Source organism: Simochromis diagramma, unplaced genomic scaffold (assembly GCF_900408965.1).
Source record: "Simochromis diagramma unplaced genomic scaffold, fSimDia1.1 OVJJ01000026.1, whole genome shotgun sequence".
In the NCBI taxonomy this organism is placed as follows: Eukaryota; Metazoa; Chordata; class Actinopteri; order Cichliformes; family Cichlidae; genus Simochromis; species Simochromis diagramma.
Window position 1 is genome coordinate 10,801,007 of NW_024386985.1, and position 18,709 is coordinate 10,819,715.

The 18,709-nt window shown below is 40.9% G+C and overlaps 2 protein-coding genes and 1 long non-coding RNA gene across 5 annotated transcripts in view; 2 read left to right on the forward strand and 1 right to left on the reverse strand.

Annotated features, from left to right (window-relative positions):
* ralgps2 (Ral GEF with PH domain and SH3 binding motif 2) overlaps nt 1-18,709 on the forward strand; it is a 71,358-nt gene that overhangs the window by 41,166 nt on the left and 11,483 nt on the right. The window lies entirely within an intron of this gene.
* Nucleotides 902-16,902, reverse strand: angptl1a (angiopoietin-like 1a). Its single transcript, XM_040040287.1, has 6 exons — nt 16,607-16,902; nt 7,413-7,660; nt 6,667-7,287; nt 3,591-3,784; nt 2,202-2,472; nt 902-2,112 (listed from the first exon to the last, which is right to left on the reverse strand). The coding sequence occupies exons 2-6, from the start codon at nt 7,600-7,602 to the stop codon at nt 1,925-1,927; spliced, it is 1,464 nt and encodes a 487-aa protein (XP_039896221.1). The 5' UTR covers nt 7,603-7,660; nt 16,607-16,902; the 3' UTR covers nt 902-1,924.
* LOC120738807 lies at nt 3,784-13,038 on the forward strand. Its single transcript, XR_005697057.1, has 2 exons — nt 3,784-5,601; nt 5,680-13,038. It is a non-coding gene; the product is annotated as an uncharacterized LOC120738807 (long non-coding RNA).

The following is an 18,709-nucleotide window of genomic DNA, read 5'->3' on the forward strand; positions in this document are numbered from 1 at the left end:
GGTGCTACACTTCTCTGAACAGGATGTCACTGATCAAGAGCTCGTTAATATTTATGATAGTCCCAGTGTAATTTTATTAATGCGATGCTGTAGCATGTATTTTCAGTTTTTGGCCTCTTGTTAGGGGAGAGAGATTTTTACAGAATGCCAGAATTGAGCTCAGCGGTGCTCCAACTCCAGCTTGCTGTTGCTGAGTAGTGGTAGCTGTGGGACACGAGCATCAGCGTTTGGAATAACTAATGTAATGGAAAACAGCAAGTTAAAAGTGTCAAATATCTCACATCAAAAATCCTGCCAGCGGGGTTGGGGCCGGGAGGTTTTCATAACCAATTCCTGTAACCTACAGTCCTCTGTGTCAGGCTCTAGTACGGCTAGTCCTCGTCTGCCCCGGACCTTTAGAGCGCAAAGCTTCGGTCTGCTCTGACTTACAGTTCTTCTAAAGGAAGAGTTTAGTGGAGGCATAATTTAAGATGACTGGTCAATACTAGTTTGTTGACTTGTCTCCAAATTAGAAGATGTTTAATTATGGCAGTTTATGTTGCTTTATTAAGTTTTCTGAAAAACTTGAGATGGCTTTGTATCTCCGGCTAAACAGGGGGACATAAATGACAAATTTTGTCTCACGTCTGACCTACTGTAAATTTGTAAATGCAGTCCGTGTGTGTGTGTGTGTGTGTGTGGTCAGAGCTAATTTCTGTTCTGTTGGCTTCCTTTAATTTGGAAGTCTCCCTGATCTTATTCATTGCTATGACAGCTTGGATTGCAACTAAATCAGATCCAATATAGTGGCTTATTTTAGGCGATGCTGTGCTAATATTTTTACACAGTGACACTTGCAAGTGTATTCGTGTGGGAAATGATTTTATGAAAGTTTTGCTATTTATTAGAACAAGAAGCGTAGTGAAAAGTGAGACATTTTATTGTTTATTAAAGAATTTAATTCCTCTCTGATGGCTGGTAGCTCATGTCACAACTTGTCCATCCTAAAGTCAACTAGATATCCACTCCAGGTAGTTTTGTCTTGTGTGTTTGCACGTGTGTGTGTGTGTATGTGTGTTGAAGTGCTACTGATGTATTTCTACACTGGATAAGAAAAGTGTAAAGAATTGTATTGTTACAGGGCTAGATATAACAATGCCATGACTATATTAAATATAAATACACTGTTAAATAACAAAGAATGGCAGAGTGATGACATTGTGAACATTTGGCCTGAGTAGAATCACAACCTTTTTAAATTAACTTTCACAAATAAAGCCAAAGATATTTACATACTAAAGCCGTCTCAGCCATATGCACATTGAACAAGCACATTGTTGCACAGGTTCTTGTTCAGTCGGTGGGTTTGTGGGTTTGGTGCTGGGGGTCGGTTGTTGCCCCAGAAGTCCAGGAAATCCAGTAGAAACGGTAGACAGTAGGTGAACTATTTATTTCCTCTCACTGTTTGGCAGGTCTTCTCAGCACTACTTTAGATTGCATTAATTTTCATGCTACCACGATTAAACACCGCAGTTTATTCAATGCCCCATCCTATGGGGACCACTTTCAATAAGTCGCCATTAGCTGCTCAGAAGAAATCTCATCACTGTAGTAAATAATAATTTCTCTTTTATAACATACTTAATCTCAAGAAGAGTGAGTAAAATAGGACATAGTCATACTAAAAGGCTTCAGGGAACTTCATGGACTGTCCACACTGATAGATGGAGAGTAGTTACTTGGGGAAGGCGGTGGTAACAGTCTTCATGTCAGCGTAACAGTTAACTAGCCACAGAGTGGACTGTTGGCCATAAACATGTCACTACCTCTTCCTCAGCTGTGGCAGAGATTCCTGCTTCTGCCTTTATGGGATTTATTTATTTATGGGTAGAGAACGATAAGGATGGAGACTGAGATGCATCTGAAAGAACCACAGTTCATTGTCCTAGTCAATTGGCCGCATCATGAGGCGGACTGATTTTAGGGAGTAGAAACCGCCCCCGTAGTCTGCCCAGAAGATTCCATCCTGAAACTTGCTGCGGTAAACTCCCCCGCTGTACCACACCCCATTCAGATTGGTCTGTCCGCAGGCATTGTACCACCAGCCGCCCTTGTGGAAGTGGGCGCAGTTACCTAATGAAGAGAAGAACCCAGGCTCAGAAAATAAGATCAGAGTAATGCATGAATTATTTCAAACTAATGTAACCAATATGTCCCCCTACCAGAGAAGGAGTCCTTGTCACGATCGAGCGTAGTGAACTGTTTGCCGTTGTGACTGCTAAAGGAGTCACCAGCATTGCCCTGGTAGGTGCCTAGCCTCAGCCGGTAGCCCTCCTTCTCAGACTCCAGATGAAAGCTGCTGTACTCGGCATACACCTTCTTTCCTGTCCAGTCTTCCAGCTCTATCATCAGCTTGTAATCACCCTGTTTCGTAAGATTGTAGATGTTTTCCAGGCCGAGCCAGTGTTCGCCATCTATGTTACCGAAGCCTTTCTGCAGGGGACAGGCACCACATTATGACAGTACGACAGTTTCACTTGTGATTTCAATGTCACTACTTTTGTACATGTAGCACTAATTTACGTAAGCTGGATACTGCGGTTTAGCTAAATGGTGAATGAATAGATCTTTTGCTTCTGTGGTCAGTGAAGGCAAATCGTTTCCAAAGAACACAAACATTAAAATGGAGTGAGGTTATTATGAATTCTTGCCAGGGAGCTGTGTTTATATGAGTTTTCTCCTTGCAATCAAGTGAATTGAAATCAAATCTGTTTCCCATTGAAATGATAATGTGTTAAGGTTGTGATCTGCGGTTTCTCACTCTACAAATTTGTTGAACAGCAAAGCCAGCGATGATTTGGCAGTGTTTTAGATGGAGAGTTGAATGCAGCAAGTGGAGAACTGCACAAGTGTTTTCTGTCTCTAATCCAATCACCATGACCGTATTAATACATGAATCCAAATTTTATGACTCAAGGAGAACTCCTGCAATTTGCCTTCATCACATACAGAGAAAACGGAGGTCAGGCATTTTGGTAGAAATGACACAGGAAAAAAGGTCATCTTATCTCATAAGGCTGAGACGTGGGAAGTAGAGACACAGGGGTCATTTCCAGTGGGGTTGAGAGGGGAGCTGCGTTTCCCTCTCAGCCCTTGGGGCTCTCTTATTGCATACATTTGTCCCTGGATTCAGTTCTTGGCTGCAGTTTCAGTGTGAGGAAATCCACCGCTAAGCTATTTACACTGTTTGAACAAGTGCTTGCTTAGTGACCTTAAAATGAACCTCAGAGACTGGGCTGCTAAGGAAATGGGTGGGCTGCACAAACTTACTAATTTTGTTGGCATTGCTCTCTTGAAGGTGGGACTTGTGAAAAGAGTGATACAGAGTCTCTTTATCTGTCACTTTATTTTTGGGCCATTGGCATAAGCAACTAGCCAATCATAGGTTCAGTATAGATTTTATGATCATCTGCAGGGTAAGCTACATATTCTTGGCTAGTGGCCCTAAACCTACTGTTATTGTACATTTGTGTCCTTGAAATGCCAAATTCTTATCACATGTCCTGTTAGACCTGCTGTTACTTCATTAAACTCCTTTTCAGTAAACTTACCTTGTAGTTCTCCCAGTTACGGAAGAAGTTAACAGAGCCATCTTTCCTCCTCTGCATAACTGTCCATCCTCCATTGTCGAGGCCATGCTCGCACCAGGCTTGGATCAGTCGGTCACTGCCGTTTGCCTGAAGAAGGTACATACCACTGGTGGTGTAGCCTGCCTTTCGCACCTGGTAGCAGTCATTGAAGGGACCTGGTGTTGTAAATGATGTAGAAGAGGAAGATAAATGAGCGGTTCTTATTTGAACATTAATATTGATGAACACTCATTTGTGATATTTTAATCTGCATATAAATTATATTGTTAATATTGAGAAACCCAAGTGGTGATTTTAATAGGTGATAATTTTGAGGACAAGGGTACGCATGATACTAAGATGAGCCGTAACTTGCACTAAAAAGCCATGTATTACCATATCTTTGACTAACTTACAGAATCTTCATTTTTAAACAACACAAATTATCTGACTTGCACACAGTTGGAAACTTCTGAATAATAAGACTTGACTATGTCCTGATTTAAATGTCACTCTTTGTAGTTAACATACAGAAGTCATTATAAACTAGATTAAAAGGGAAGACAAAGCTGGGAATTAACATCTTTGCTCAGACCACCCAAACATCCCACAGTCTGAAGTTACATAAGCTTTCATCTGCACACCAAAGCTGTTATTTAATATTCACCTAGATTCCACCTTCAGTCAAAGCTATGAGGTGGCGCTGCACCAGAGCTGAGCTGAAGCAGCTGAATCTAAACCGGCCACATTTCTTCTTTCTCTCTGTGAATATTTATTAAACCAGTATCAACACAAGCTGGGTCTGTCTGTCTAGTCTAGAGGCCTGTGGTAGACTCTCTGAAAGCACATAGGTACCCAGTATAATACATAGTAGTTGGTTCATCTAGACCAAACTGTGGTGAAGCGGTGCGTATTTATACTTGTATGGAACCTACATGGAAGAGGGGCTGCTAGGACCTGTGGTGGCTTTCTGTTTTACACTTTCCCTCCTTGTTTCAGATCTATCCTGTCTGCTGCAAAAACTCATCCATAAAAACTCCATAAAAAAACAAAACACAATTAAATCTTCCTATTATAACTTTTTATCTCGATCATGAAGGAGCAGCACTAATCGAGTGAAAACAGCAGCTGATGGATAAGGTCAGTAAGGATATGGTCAGAATGCTGTTTGTAGTATGTATGTGAGTTCAAATACACTTTAATCGGCTGATAACTAATCAGACAGTTACAGCTTGGTAAGGCAGATGAGGAACTCCACATAGCTAGAGGTAGTTAAAAGGATACGCGGTCTTCTTGTCATTTACAAGTTCAGTCTCTGCAATTTTACCTCCCACGAGCACTTCCTCACCTCATGCCGTCTTCTACCTTTGTGTTTCTTTGGAGATTTTCTTTTTCTGCTTGGAGGCTTTTAAAATATGCTCCTCTGCTCTTTGAGCTTAAAAGAAGCATGTCATTATTTGAATGTCAGTGGAGGTGACGACAGGTCTGTGATTTAAGAAGAACGGCGTTTCACTGATTGATGTGGGCTTTCATGAGAAACCAGACACTTGTGATTAACGCACATTTAAAATGACTGAATAGGCATTAACTCTTGTATAGACTTAAATTTTTTCTTTCTTTTTTTGCAATGACAGGACATTGACTGTAAGCTGATGCCTTTTAAACAAAGCAAAAATATCATAATGCAAAGGTCTAACTATGCTGCCCGAATGATCATAAACAGAAAAACTGACTTAATTATTTCCAAAATAGTATACATCTGAATTTTATGTCATTATTTAACTCTGCCATATGTAAAGCCCAGAATAGGTGATACTTTGCCATATCATAGATGCAGTTTTATGGCATTGGTGCATGTTTTCGCAAATATTTCCTGATATAAAAATGTGGTGGTGTTTCTTTTTTTTTTTTTCTTTTCATTCTGATACCTTTTTAAGGTGAATTTTGGGTGCTTTCATATAGTTTGCCCAGCCGAGGATGTTCAGGCTCCATTGTTTACTATAGTTTGAAGGAAAATATCAATGTATATCGAGATAGATATAGAGAGATAGATATATCTATATAGAGAGAGAGATATATACACCTACCTTCCTTATAATTTGTCATAGACATGCATACCAAATGACTGAAAGTAAAGGGTAATTTACAAATAAGCTGTGAAATGTATTGGTTTAAACTCTATATGATGATGATGATGATGATGACGATAATGTAGTTAAACTGTGACCCTGTCAAAAATACGTTTATCTTGGCCCTTAAATTTGTCTGGTTCTGACCCATCATTTTTCAGACAGGCTTTGTTTTGCTTTCCCCTTTGTCTGTTTCACCGTTTCAGGGCTTGTATAACCCCTTTCAACATTCTTCCCCATACTTTAATTGCCAGTCAAAATACAAGCGCCCGGACAAAGTTTTAGGAGCCGTTTCCAGGTAGCAGTCTACCTTGCAAATTAGTTTCACATTGGCGATTATCTTTCTCAGATGTCAGGATGGTCAACTTTTTTTTTTTTTTTTTTTTTGGAAGAAAAGAACAAAGGAGCATTGTCTATTTAGAGGATTTTATCTGATTAGTTATTTTAGTGCAGGGTTCTCAGACTTGTTGGGCAAATCCAGTGGATGGGTACTTTAACTATACCCTGCCCCTTTACTTATCCAATTGAAGATATATCTTTTCCCATTTTACCAAGTCTTCTTAATGCTGTTAAAAGAGACCTAATCCCCATCCCACTAATTTAGTGCATATGCTCTGTATCATGCTGCCAATACAAGCAGCCAAGAGGGATCATAGGAATGTATGATTTCACTGCCTCTGTAGCATGCCAAGCATGAGCCAACTGTGCCTCAACAGTACCAACTGTTGCGAGAAATTAGGTTTTGAATTGCGATCCCTAGCTAATTATACTTTAGTAGTTGTGTGTACAATTAGCACAGTTTCTGACAGTTACTTAAGACATCTTACTTTTGCTCAGCGTCAGCCTACTAAAAGTCATTAGATTCCTGACTGTTTTACAGTCCTCAGTTATTCCTCAGTCTTTGCCTGCTAGTTTAAATTTGTACTTACCATCAGAGGTAAGCGTTCCTTGCGGTGGTGGAGGGTCAATCCCAAAAGGGCTTATTGTAGGTGGGTTGATGCGTGGTCCACGGGAGAACTCCCTGTTGTTATTGTCCCTCTGTATCTCATTGGTGAAACGGTTGTTGACTGGTATATTCTGCGGTACCACCTGCACCAGAGGGGGAACTGCAGGCAGCTCACTGCGTCCCAGCGTCCTCATACACTGCTCCTCCAGTACAGATATGAGAATGGACTGGTTGTTGACCACTCCGGCCATTGTGGCAAAACGGGCCTCTAGCTCCCTATACCTTGAAGCCAGTCGCATCATCTCTGAGGTCACATTGAGGACACGGTTCTCCAGCTGGGCGAGCTCCAAGGAGTTGTCTCTCTTCCTGATGATCTCATGTAGCAGCTGCATATATAGTTGGGTCACCCTGGAGTTCATGTTCCTGCTCTCTTTCCGCAGCAGCTTCATCTCATTCACCAAGTTACCATCCACATCTACCACCAGCTGCAGCGTCTCAATCTCACGGCGCTGTTTGTTGAGCACATCCCGCACATCTGCAATCTCCATACGGGTCACTCTTTCCTTGTCTGGCTCTGGGCCTGTGGTGCTGGCACAGATTGGACCTGATGACAGATATATGATTTAAGAGATTAATAAGAAGCTGTTTTGATGTAATGGGACGCAAAAGAGAGACTAGTTCAACCATATTGTACTAAGGCTACTTTTCGAAAAATAGCATCTTTTCTACCTGTGATTCTCTGCTCAGGTACAAGGAAGGTATAAGAGCATTTTTTGGCATCGGGATCCAGAGGAGCTCTTTTACTCCTGTGGAGAGAAGGCTCTTTGGTCCTCCGGGCTTCCCTGGAGCTCCTGCAGTAACCTTCCTGCCAGAGGGAGAGGCAGAGCAAGGCGCACAGACGCCACATCAGCCCTTGCATTGCTGCTGGCTGACTGAATGGATAGATGGGCAGCTGCTGGTACTCCCTCCAGGCCTCCCTGAAAGAACACACGACCTTAGGAGTTAAGGAAACAACTTTTTCTTTGTGTACAATGAATAAAACACCAGTTTGCTTTTCCAGAGCAGAGGGATATAGAATTTTGATGAAATAGTATTTGAAGCTTTTTTTTTTTTCTTTCTTAAAAAAAGATATCAGCAGACAATCTAATTGTTTAGGAAAGTATCCAGTTGAGAATTTGTCACGTACTGCTCCCACAGACTGTTATTTGTGTGGAAATAGTCAAAGAGAGAACACATTTTCTGTCCAGCCAACTGGCTTACGTCTGCTTTCTGTCTTAGTTAGTTCCCCTGCTGACAGACACCCCATTATTCAGAGGTTCTCTTGGTTTCCCCCTATTAAGGAGGTATGATATCTAACTGTTGCTGATTTATCTTTATCTTCATCCTGCCCTTGAATTTAGTTTATCTTCTTTAGTCTAGGACAGAGACTTGGCAAACTCCCATCCTCCCGGCTTCTATAGGATCCTACTTAAAGTTGTTTTTTTTGTTTTGTTATTTTCCCCCAACTGTAGGAATCAGGAACCCTTTTTAGAAATTATGGTACTTCTCAGCAAGTTGACCACAGGAATCAACTTCCAGTTTCTGGATTGTACTGTAGATACTGGAAGCGGCAGAAAATGGATGGCAACTTCATTTATTTTTAAGTTGGGACTTGCAAAGCACAGTCTCTTCTTAGCTTCTTTTTCCCCACAACAGATACACTTTTATTGATATGACACAAAATGGCAACCTAATGTGTTACAGTTACCTGATTCTTGCTGATCGATGCTTACATGGCAGACCCGCATCAAGCTAAATGTATCAACAAGCTTTTTAACAATAATGTGCCATGCTGGGGATGTCATCTGCTACAGACATGGGTCGTTTGAGAACAGAGCAGTATAATCTGCTCCATTGTTATCGTATCGTTACCGTATTTGTCTCACCTGTCCTCCAGTGTGATTTTCAAGTGACAGTAATGAGACAGATTTTATCCGTAGCTGAGCATTTTTCAGTTCTTAGCAACAGGAAACGGTGGTTAGCATGCAGCACAGGCTGCTAAAAAGCACCTCACTAAGCTTCTGGCATTTTTTAGCATAGCGTAAAAACCTTTTGCATACAATTGAGGGAGTACTCCAGCCTTAAGAGGGTGTAAAATGTTGTGGCCATGCACCTCAGTAGGAAATTCAGTGCCACTTGGCTGTATAGTGGTTTTTTTTTTTTTTTTTTAAGATATAAAGTCTAGTCCACGTTGTTCCACCATGACATTAAAATATAAATACCTGGCTTCTGACTTGCTACTTCCACAGCTTAGATATAATGTTACTGTCCTTTGTAACTAGGTTGGCTACTTGCACTGGCCTCACCTGAAACACACCAACCACAAATTGACCCTAATGCAGTTTCCTTGACACAGTTAAACATGCCAGCACAGGTGTTGGGTAAGAGGTACTATTTATATTTTATTTAAATTATATTTTCCAAACATGCATGCAGGACAGTCACTAATGGATGTGAGATTAAGTCAGAAATCAATCAAAAATGTGTGCAAAGCTGTTTCCCCTTGTGATTTTTTTTTTGTTCTGTTTCTCATCAGCATACAAACACAAAAAGCGCTCTCACAGTCTCATGTACTGCTCAATTTAACACCCGACCTGGTCCTATGCAAGGCCAAGACTTTCTATCCCTCCTAATCCCCTCCATCACTCTTCACAGTCAGTCTTTTCTCTATGCCACATCATTATGGCCTACCCTCCACCCTGAAACTCAGGCGCTGTGTGTCTCCCATATGACGCCATTGTGGTTCTTCAGGAATTCTGGCAATTATGTCACTTGGAACAATGTTGAAAGGGGGCAGAATTACAGTTAGTACTCTAGATCTGCAGGGTGTATGTGTGCGTGTGTGTGTGCGTGTGTACCTTTTTAATGGTATGTTTAAGTTCGTGTGTCTGTCTGTATGATTGAATACTCTGTGTGCATGACTACTCAGAGATGTTATTCATTTTCATGGTTGTATGTTTTTCCAGCAGCTTGTGTGTCTGACAGCGTAACCAGGTACTGTATCCTTGCTGACCTTGGTGAGAGCTGCTAATGTCTTTACCAGCAGCATCAGCACTATCAGTCTTCAAGTGTCTTCTCTCCTAAACTGTGGCTGACTTTTTAAACTTATCAGTTCCACAAAGTCTTCATATTCATGAAGCGTACAAGGCATGAACAGAACTGTAACATCACAGCTCATCTATCAGTTATTGCCTGCCTTAGCACCTACCTACAGTCCCTTTCTTCTATCCCTTCGCTCTCTCAGCTCCTACCTTCATTTTATTTCCTTCTGTGTGGTGGTTCTGAGTATGAGGGGCCTAGTCTCTTTTCATGGAAACGTAGCATATCAAAGACATTCCAGGAGATGCTGAGAGGTCAGTAGTGTGTTGTAAAGGTACAACATTGACAGTGTTTCACCAGAACAAGCAGAGTGCCCTTTTCAGTAAGAGGGGAAAAAAACATCTAAATTGGTTCAGGCCTGTAAGGGTTGTTAAAAGAAAAACACAAAGCTCACCTGTGTTTAAAGAACATCTGGTAACGTATCTTTTTATACTTGTGCAGTAGTACACATCTGTCCATATATGCATGAGTTCACACTCCTTGATTGTTTCTCCTCAGGCTCTGCATTGTGTATAAAAGATGGATGCAGCCATCAGGACATTAACATTGTGTTTTTGGAGTCAGGAAGCAAGAATGTGTAGTACGAAGTTAGCTTAAGGTCACAAACTTGATGTGCAAGTTATAGGCTGAAAGTATTATTTCACTTAGAATGTATTGTCAGGTGGTTGAGAAACAGTAGGAGGTTAAAGATGGAAGAAAGTAATGGTGGTAGAAAATGGGTCATGGCCCGTCTTTGCCTTTCAGGTCAGTCATCGTGAACGTAACCTGAGGCAAATCCTCTCATACATAAACTACTCTCATTCCTTTTTATTCTTAACAGAATTCTCTGGTGCTTTCTTTCAATGTGAAAGCCCCATCCTCTCGACTTTCCCCCTTTTTTTTTTTTTTCATTGCTTTTCTTCCTCTTTGCTCCCTCTGTTTAGTGCTCCTTCCACCCTTTTCAGTTACAGTTAACTAAAAGCACATGGGAGAATTAGACTGTAAGTAGTATACCAAATAAGAAACATTTAAACCAAATTTCTACTTTAATATGAATAGGATTTATTTTTTTGTTGGTGCTGCCTTACTAGCAAAAAATTGTGTAGTCCATTTGAAACCAGTGAAGGACTGACAAACTGTCACTTTGCATGCCTTTTCTTTTTTCCTCCATCTTTTTGGCAGTAGTATGATCTCATGCACCTCTGTCATGCAGGGTATGCACTTCCTTATCTATCTTACAGTATCTCACTCCCCTGTCTGCATGTCTCTTTTTGTATGCCCCTGTCTGTGCTGTGGGTTAATTTATTTTCAATCCACAGTCATTCCACTGTATGAACCATTACACTATTATAAATGCAAATTCTGCACTTCAGCTGTAGTTGCACTATATTTTGTTTTGTTTTTTAGTCATTTTGTAAATGATAAAAAAAAACCATAAAGGGGTTCACCGCACTTGCCCACATATGCAAAAACAAAAACTATACAAAAACAAAATTACGAATTACAAAATGAGAATTGGCGCCATGCTGAATTAACTGCATTTCAAATGGGTCTTGGCGTACTATATTTACAATGACTGCACAATGACAGCCAGTTTCCTCTGGAGAGAAACTGGCTTTCGCCTACCTTTAGATCGTTTGTGTAGAGGCTGATGTTATTATTATATTATGATTGTTGTAAGAGAGGAAATGACCAGAGAAGTCATTAAGTAAGACATCTGTTTACTTTACTCCTGGCAGGGGAAAAATTAGCTTGTAATATTCGGATAGACAGCATAATGATTGTTGAGGCTGACTTCACAGAGATGGCCATATGGCAGGCACTCTTATAACCTTGGGTTTCACTGTGCATAATTGCAAAAAACATATATTCATTTGTCACCTAAAGAAAACTATTACAAATATTTACTATAAACTGCCTGCATGGAGATTGTCATACACCTGTAGGTGTCTGGTTACAGCTGAATGAAGTGTGTACTTTAGAAGGAATGCCAAACAGACAAGTGATAAATTAAAAGAAAGATCTGAACAACTGCGTGGAGAAACTTAGATGTGTAATTACAAGTGTGCTGTTTGTTAGGCTGTTTACACACAGTCTTGCTCTATATTATGTCCAGAAATTCTGAGAAGAGCCAGTTGATTGTGATTTCATGTGAAGATGGCGGACCTGATCTAGATGTCTGCTCAAGTGGTTACGTAAGTAGTTTAACTGTAGTCTCAGCTAGTGGAGAAGTACATGTTCCATAAACCAGGAGAAAAGTATAGGCCTAAGTGCTTGAACCTTGCAGTGAGGAGATGTTTGGGTTTACTTGTTTCCTTAGAGCACCAAAGTATGTATGTAAGTATGAGTATGAGATTGATGTAAACCATGCTGTGGCCTTAGAGGCCAACGTGTTACGCAGCGATATTAAAAGTCTATACAAGGGGATAACTATGAAGATAATGTTTATCCCTCATTTAATGTTCCATAGAGTTGGAGAATAAAATCTGTGGTGCCTTTAAAGCTGTGTTGGTGGCACATGGGAGCTTAATACCTTAATGAGAAACTTTATATTTGTTTTTGCTTCAGTTTGTAACCTCCTGTACATATGTATAATATCAGTCTAATAGTCAAATAGCATGTTTGTTTCAGCGCCCACGGTAGGTTTCTAATGTGTCAGTCTCTCACTTGATGGATTGCAGTCCAGCCAGTGGGAGAGAATGACTTGGATAGAATTTATTTATATTTTCAAAGTCAATGTTTTTTTTCCCAGCCTCCAAAATCCTCTGCTTCCACTCCCTCATCTGGTCCTCAGACTTTCCCACAATAAGTCCAAAATACCTCCAAACACCTCATCACTGGTTACAAAAAGAAGGGAACGTGAAAACAAAATAGGGAAAATAGGGATGAGTGAAGGAAAGAAGTTTATTCTCATTCAAGGAACAACGTGGAAACGGCAACAACAACAGCAGCAGCTTTTTTCTGTTCATGACCTCAGACAGAGCTGAGTTACATGAGTAACTCAAAGTCAAACTTTTCCTGCGCTTGCTGAAACAATAGGTTACAGAAGTGTACGCAGAACGGCCAACAAAGAAACGCTCTAACTTGCTTTTGATGAAGGATAGAATGAAAATGTGAGTAAATAAATGGCTTTGGGAGGATAACTCAGCATGAGCGGGGATGTAGTAAAAGCGCTGACATTATGAAGCAGTTAATGAGAAGAAAAACAAACCAAAAAAAAAAAACCAGCATTCACACAGGAGTGCTAAAAACACAGAAAACTCGTAAAAGCCTCATCAAAACTGAAGAAACTTTAAATGCCGCTTCTAAAATGGAATAAAATTACATTGCGGTATAGTAAGTAATGGGAATGTTTTATATCAGTTCATGGTGTAAAACTAAAAGGGAAATGAGGGCAGATGCAAAGAATTACAGTAGGATTTTCTTTTTATTAGAAAACCTGAGCCACAAACGGATACTGGAGGTTTTTACTGGAACTTAAGGCAATCCACTAAACATAACTTGAATATTAAGTTGATGGTGGCCTGTATTTTTAATAAAACCAACCCTTACTAACAAGTTATTTCAACCTCCTGCTTTTCTAGCTACTAAACTGTCGTCCTTGATGATGCTATGTTAGTGAGGCGTGATCCCCCAAAACCACCCTGAGGCCCTACGGGCCCCCCATCTGTTTTCCTTCTTCTGTAGGGGAAACTCTATAAACATGTGGGGTGAGACTGTTGTCGGGGTCAGAGGTCTATTTGTAGATTAGGGTACAGTCCCACCCTTCCTCTACTTTGCCCCCACCCACTCATCCGCCCGAAATCAATTGGTCTTTGTGGAAAGCGGGTTCCCCGTCTTACTCTGCGTTCATAACATGCACTTAAATGCACAGAAACTCAGGGTCATCCTTTTGTCTGTGCTGTGCTTAATGTAATGACTGAGATTTCCAACACTGTCATTATTACATGACACTCTTCCTCTTGCTTCCCCTGCTATAGAATAGACGACGCGCACACACCCATCTTTGGCATTATTCATTCTTGTGCATGGAAAAAAACCAACTGATGACACCATAAACTTGCATCTTCCTTTGTATAGTGTATTTTCTCAGTCAGACGTGGCTAATTTGTCTTCTCAATGGGTCACGTGAGAAACTGGGACTGTTCTGTGTGTGCTCCACCGATAGGTTGGTATTAATTTTGTGTCTTTTATATGTTTATTGATGTAACCCTCCACAACAGTCCCAGTTTCTTGGTGAAAATTAATTTAAAATTAACCTAGCTAGGTTGATAGATTAGCTGTAGCTTCACCTTGGCGTGCTCTTTGGTTGATAACTGATAAATAAATGAATATCTGGATTGCTGCTTCAGGTTTTGTGCAGCAAAAATTACTTTCAGGAAGGTCAGGCGATCCAGGAGAGCAAGGAGGGGGAAAATTTTTTTTTTTTAAAAAGAATTTATATGAATGTTTGTTTGGCTGGATGGTTTAAAATTTCTGATTTAGTACATTCTTTGGCCACTCGTGCATACTTTTCCTTGGTTTTTATTTCTCTTCTGAGTCACACCTAGCCTTAAACTCAAACCTCAGACTTCACATGCTTTCTATTAGCTAAATCAACAAGGAAGAACACATAAATTTGCACACTGCATTACACGCTTGTTGTCCACTGGCTCTACTTAGTTACATGCCTCCACTTCACCCGTCTATTTACCCTGACCTCCTGGCTGACCTCTTCCTCCCTACGGTGACCAGTCTGTTCAGCTGTGTCCAAGCTCTCATTAATGAGCTTCACAGTTCAAACAAACTTTCCTGTGACTATCCTTGACTTTATCCTCCACTAGTTTTTGTATGTCTTTATAAAGTCTGAAAGTTTGTGTGGCTCATAATGTCGGTTTGAGTTTTAAGAGATATGTAATGTGTCAGAGTTGTTGTTCTGTGGTTGGGTTTAACATGTGCACACAGTAGTGCAGGAGCAGTGTTTTTGGATAAGACTTTATCCAGGATGTTATCTTTGTCCGCTTCTCTAATTGGCTGCGTTTTGCAGATAAAATCAGTTGAGACTAGCATTGACACGGGTTAAAAATGCAAGATACGGTTGGATGCATGCCTGCTGCCCAAAAACCGCAGCTGTTTGTTGGTGCTGGCTGAGTGAGTTATGAGTCCCGTGCTGAGTTACAGCATAGTCTATGAAGGGACTGGTGGGGAGGGCTGCAGGTAACTGACTCTGATGGGCCACGCACTGCCTGACTGGCTCGTCATGGGACTTTTGCAAACTTTAAATAGAAAAGACATCAAACAGATGTTCTGCTGTGATTTAAAACTCTTAAGGTGAAGGCTATGAGTATGGTTAGTTTATGCGTGGATTGTAAGTAATGACCCGTTTTTAAAGCCTGTCCTTCGTGCAGTCACGGTTCAGGTAGAGCCGAATGCTGGTGCTTCAGCACGGAATGTTCTGGATATTTCTCAGACAGCTGTTCCTGCCTCCCCTTTATCTTTTTTATCTTTTTTTTTTTTCTCCCACTTATTTTTCCAGCCTGAATTATTAGAGGTATCGATATTATGATTTATTACTCTAAGTGGAAAAATGAGCATGCTCGTGCAGTGTTTTCTTTCCTTTTCGCCATCGCTCATTTTGCCTTTTACTTCAAACACTGGCTTTTTGAAGGTCTGCGTGTCTCTCACGGACCTTTACAGCATTCACAGATGTGGCTTTGTAGCGAGCAGAATGTTTCCACAGATACCACCAACAGACCAGGACGTAAGCAAAAACATTTGAAGCTAATTGTGAGTTGCTGATATGGAAGAGCACCGTATTGATGTTATTAGTGTTCAAAGCTTTTGCCATCATGACAAGGTTGGGACTGAAGTGTCTTATGTCCATGGGGTGTATTTGATAGAGGATGTGGTTAAGGTTGGCTTACGCTGCATTTTTATCTTTTCCCTTAACACGACCCTGAAGGGGGAGCTTATAAACTGTCATAGAAACAATCTGCTCACTTTTAAGCCTTCCAAAAGGGGCTGTGAGATGAGATGAGATGAGATGTCACCACGTCTGAATGTACAGATGGAACTTATTGGCCTAACCCCGATTTCCACCAGGTTAACTCTGCTACATCCCTGTACCCCTGTTAGCAGCCAGGTTCAGACTGTATTAGGAAACCAAAAGCCAAGAAAAAATAAACAGGCCTAGGAGCAGAGCTCAAATCTCTCCATCTGAGCTGATCACTCTCCCTCAAGTGTTTTGCTGGAATGTCCCATGTTTTTTTTTTTTTTTTTTTGTCTTCTCTCTGGCTTTTTCTTTCTCCTCAGGTAAGGTTTAATGTCATTTTCAGAGCAACTTTAAGATCTTGAATGTTTCTCCATTCTCACATCTAGATGAAACAACTCATTGACTGTATATTTTTTTAAAATCATTTTACATAACTGATGTAAGTCACGGCCCTGCACACCAGAAAAAGTTGTACTTTCTGAATTCAGTTGTTTTTGCCCTTCCTTAATACAACTAGGATCATAAATTCATAAATTCTCCAGATTTTTTTTGTTGGCCTCATATATATTACATATGTTAAATGTATACACGTTACACTTCTCAGTATGCTGTACACGGTATTTCTCAGTCAGACTCCAGGGGATAGCCAAAGAAGCGTTGCTAAATGTTTCTGTCTGCAGATGTAACCTCCAGTCACGAAACGTCCTAACCTCTCAGCCAGAGCTCTCACAGCTGCCCAGACACACACAAAACACCATCTTGCTGACAGACACACACACACTCACTGATTCCAAAATCAAAATTGAAAACAGAATAAAACTGGAGCAGCGTTTACCTTTTTGTTACCAGTAGTGAGATGGATGTTTTCCTGCAGTTATGGTGTCACGTGTATATTATATTCTGTCTTCACCGGGCTGCAGTGCGCAGGACTCATGTCTCTGTCTCTCTCTTTGTCCAAGTCTTCAGAGGTTCTCTCCTCTACTCACTCCTCCTGTTCTGTAGCAATAAATCACAATGCAAGGCTTTAGTCAAGGCCCTACTTCCCGAAGCTGCACTTCTCCCTGTGAACTTTCCTGGTGCTCAGACTGGGGTATGGTTCAAAAGCCGGCCACTTCAACAGACTGAGCTCTCACCACTGATGCCTTGAGTTTTTCACAAAGCATGGGGGAGACTAGAAGAGGGAGGGGAAGAAGGGAGGAGAAGGGGGATGAGGGTGTGGGTGTTGAAGATTGCTTCTTTCTTTTTTTTTTTTTCCTCCCTCCTTTATTTATTTATTTATTTTTAGTCACCCAGCCTACCTCTGATGTCATAAGTGATAAAGAAAAGACTGAAAAAGAGAATGGCAGAGCTGCTGATTAAATGTCCCATCCTTAACAATGACCTGTGTGGTTTTTGTATAAGGGAGCAAAGAGACAAGGCCTGTTTGAATTCAGGTGTTTTGCTGAGTCCAGGACTGCTTTGACCTCTTCATCCTTAATTACAACTTGAAGTTCCCCTCCTTTTGCTTTTCCCTGTAGCAACGAGAAAAGCTGATTGTAATGCTGCTGGGGTTTCGGAGCTTCTTCCTGTAGAGAACAGCTGGATGTGAGAGTCGGAGACCAAAGCAGGCAGATAGAAATGATTCGTGGCACTACTGGTGCAAAATGGTCACTCCAGGTTTACTCTAAGTTTATTTGGACTTAACTTGCTTTTTGTCACCATTGTGATTTACTTGAATGTGTTATTCATACATGTTTAAGCTGTAATGTTTAAAAGATCTTACTTAACCATTTTGGAAGAATTTTCTCCCTGATTTGTGATTGAATTTCTGCCTTCTTGCCATGATTATTTATTTATTTCCATCTCGTACAAGTTTTGCTGCAAGTAAACATATACAAAGTGCCTGTGTATGCAAACCACAGCTTCTCTACTCATGCTTCTGTCTGTGTGTTCCAGGCAGTATGGATTTGTGCATGACTAACCGCCGTTATCCCTGACATACTCTCAGACAAGAAGCTATAGTGGTTAAGCCTTTAGGATTTCTCTCTTCCTTCTCTTCTCCCCAACTCACTGCTGAGTTGAAAAGCACTTGTAAACTTTTTCTTCTGTTCTCACCCTTTCCCTCTAATTCTAATCAGCTGTGTGTGTGTGTGTGTATGTTATCCCAAAAACAAAGTGTGACCTCCTTTATCTGTTGGATCTCCTCCTGCCGTTGTGTGTTTAGGCTCTGTGTCAGCAGTGCTGTGTGTATTACACCATTTTCCATGGAGGGGAGGGTTGTGGGTGTCATGTAGTCTGCTGTGTGATAAGTTTTCTTACATCTGCACCCAATCTCAACCCTGGCGTGTCCAAAAAAACCATTCTGCAAGAAAAATGAAAAGAAGAGGGGACAGTAAGAAAATGCGCACCATCAGTTCAACTTGTTAATAACTCTCTTCAGATTGATGGCAAGCTGCTTCTGGGTTTGTCTTTTAATGTTAATATTTATTTAATGAGAGTATGAATCTCAGCCAGAAATAGGCACTGAGAGTTTGGGGGGAGAGAGATGGCCATGATCTGGAAAGGCTAAAGAGAAGATCTACTCGGAGCACTCGTTCAGATCCACTGGGAAAAAAATCAGAGGGAAAAAGTCTTTTTGAAGCTTGAGCAAAGTATATGCAAATTAGGTTTTGCAGGGTTTTTTATTCCTGTCTGTTTTTTGCCATATCAAACAAGCAGTGTGCAATTACCAGCTGAATGTGACTCCAAGAACCCCACAGCTGCATGACACTTGCATCATGCACCCAAGGAAATCTGGCTCTGTTGCAGTGTCCAGCCTTGTTTGTGTCTACATGTTTGCTTTCTAATGAGCTGAGCTCTGCGTTCGGTCAGGAAAACTCCCTGTGTTCTCCACTGAGGGTTAAAATAACACCTCCAACAGATGGACGCTGTCCTCGTTTGGCTTGCAGGGGGCTCTTGG

What these genes read in the sequence shown, in the direction of transcription:
- angptl1a (XM_040040287.1), bottom strand. Translation starts at nt 7,602, where the DNA reads ATGCAAGGGCTGATGTGGCGTCTGTGCGCCTTGCTCTGCCTCTCCCTC. An exon ending in GTAACTGGGAGAACTACAAG is followed by an intron (nt 2,473 to 3,590) that starts GTAAGTTTACTG and finishes TGTCCCCTGCAG; the next exon opens with AAAGGCTTCGGTAACATAGA. An exon ending in TGACAAGGACTCCTTCTCTG is followed by an intron (nt 2,113 to 2,201) that starts GTAGGGGGACAT and finishes TCTCTTCATTAG; the next exon opens with GTAACTGCGCCCACTTCCAC.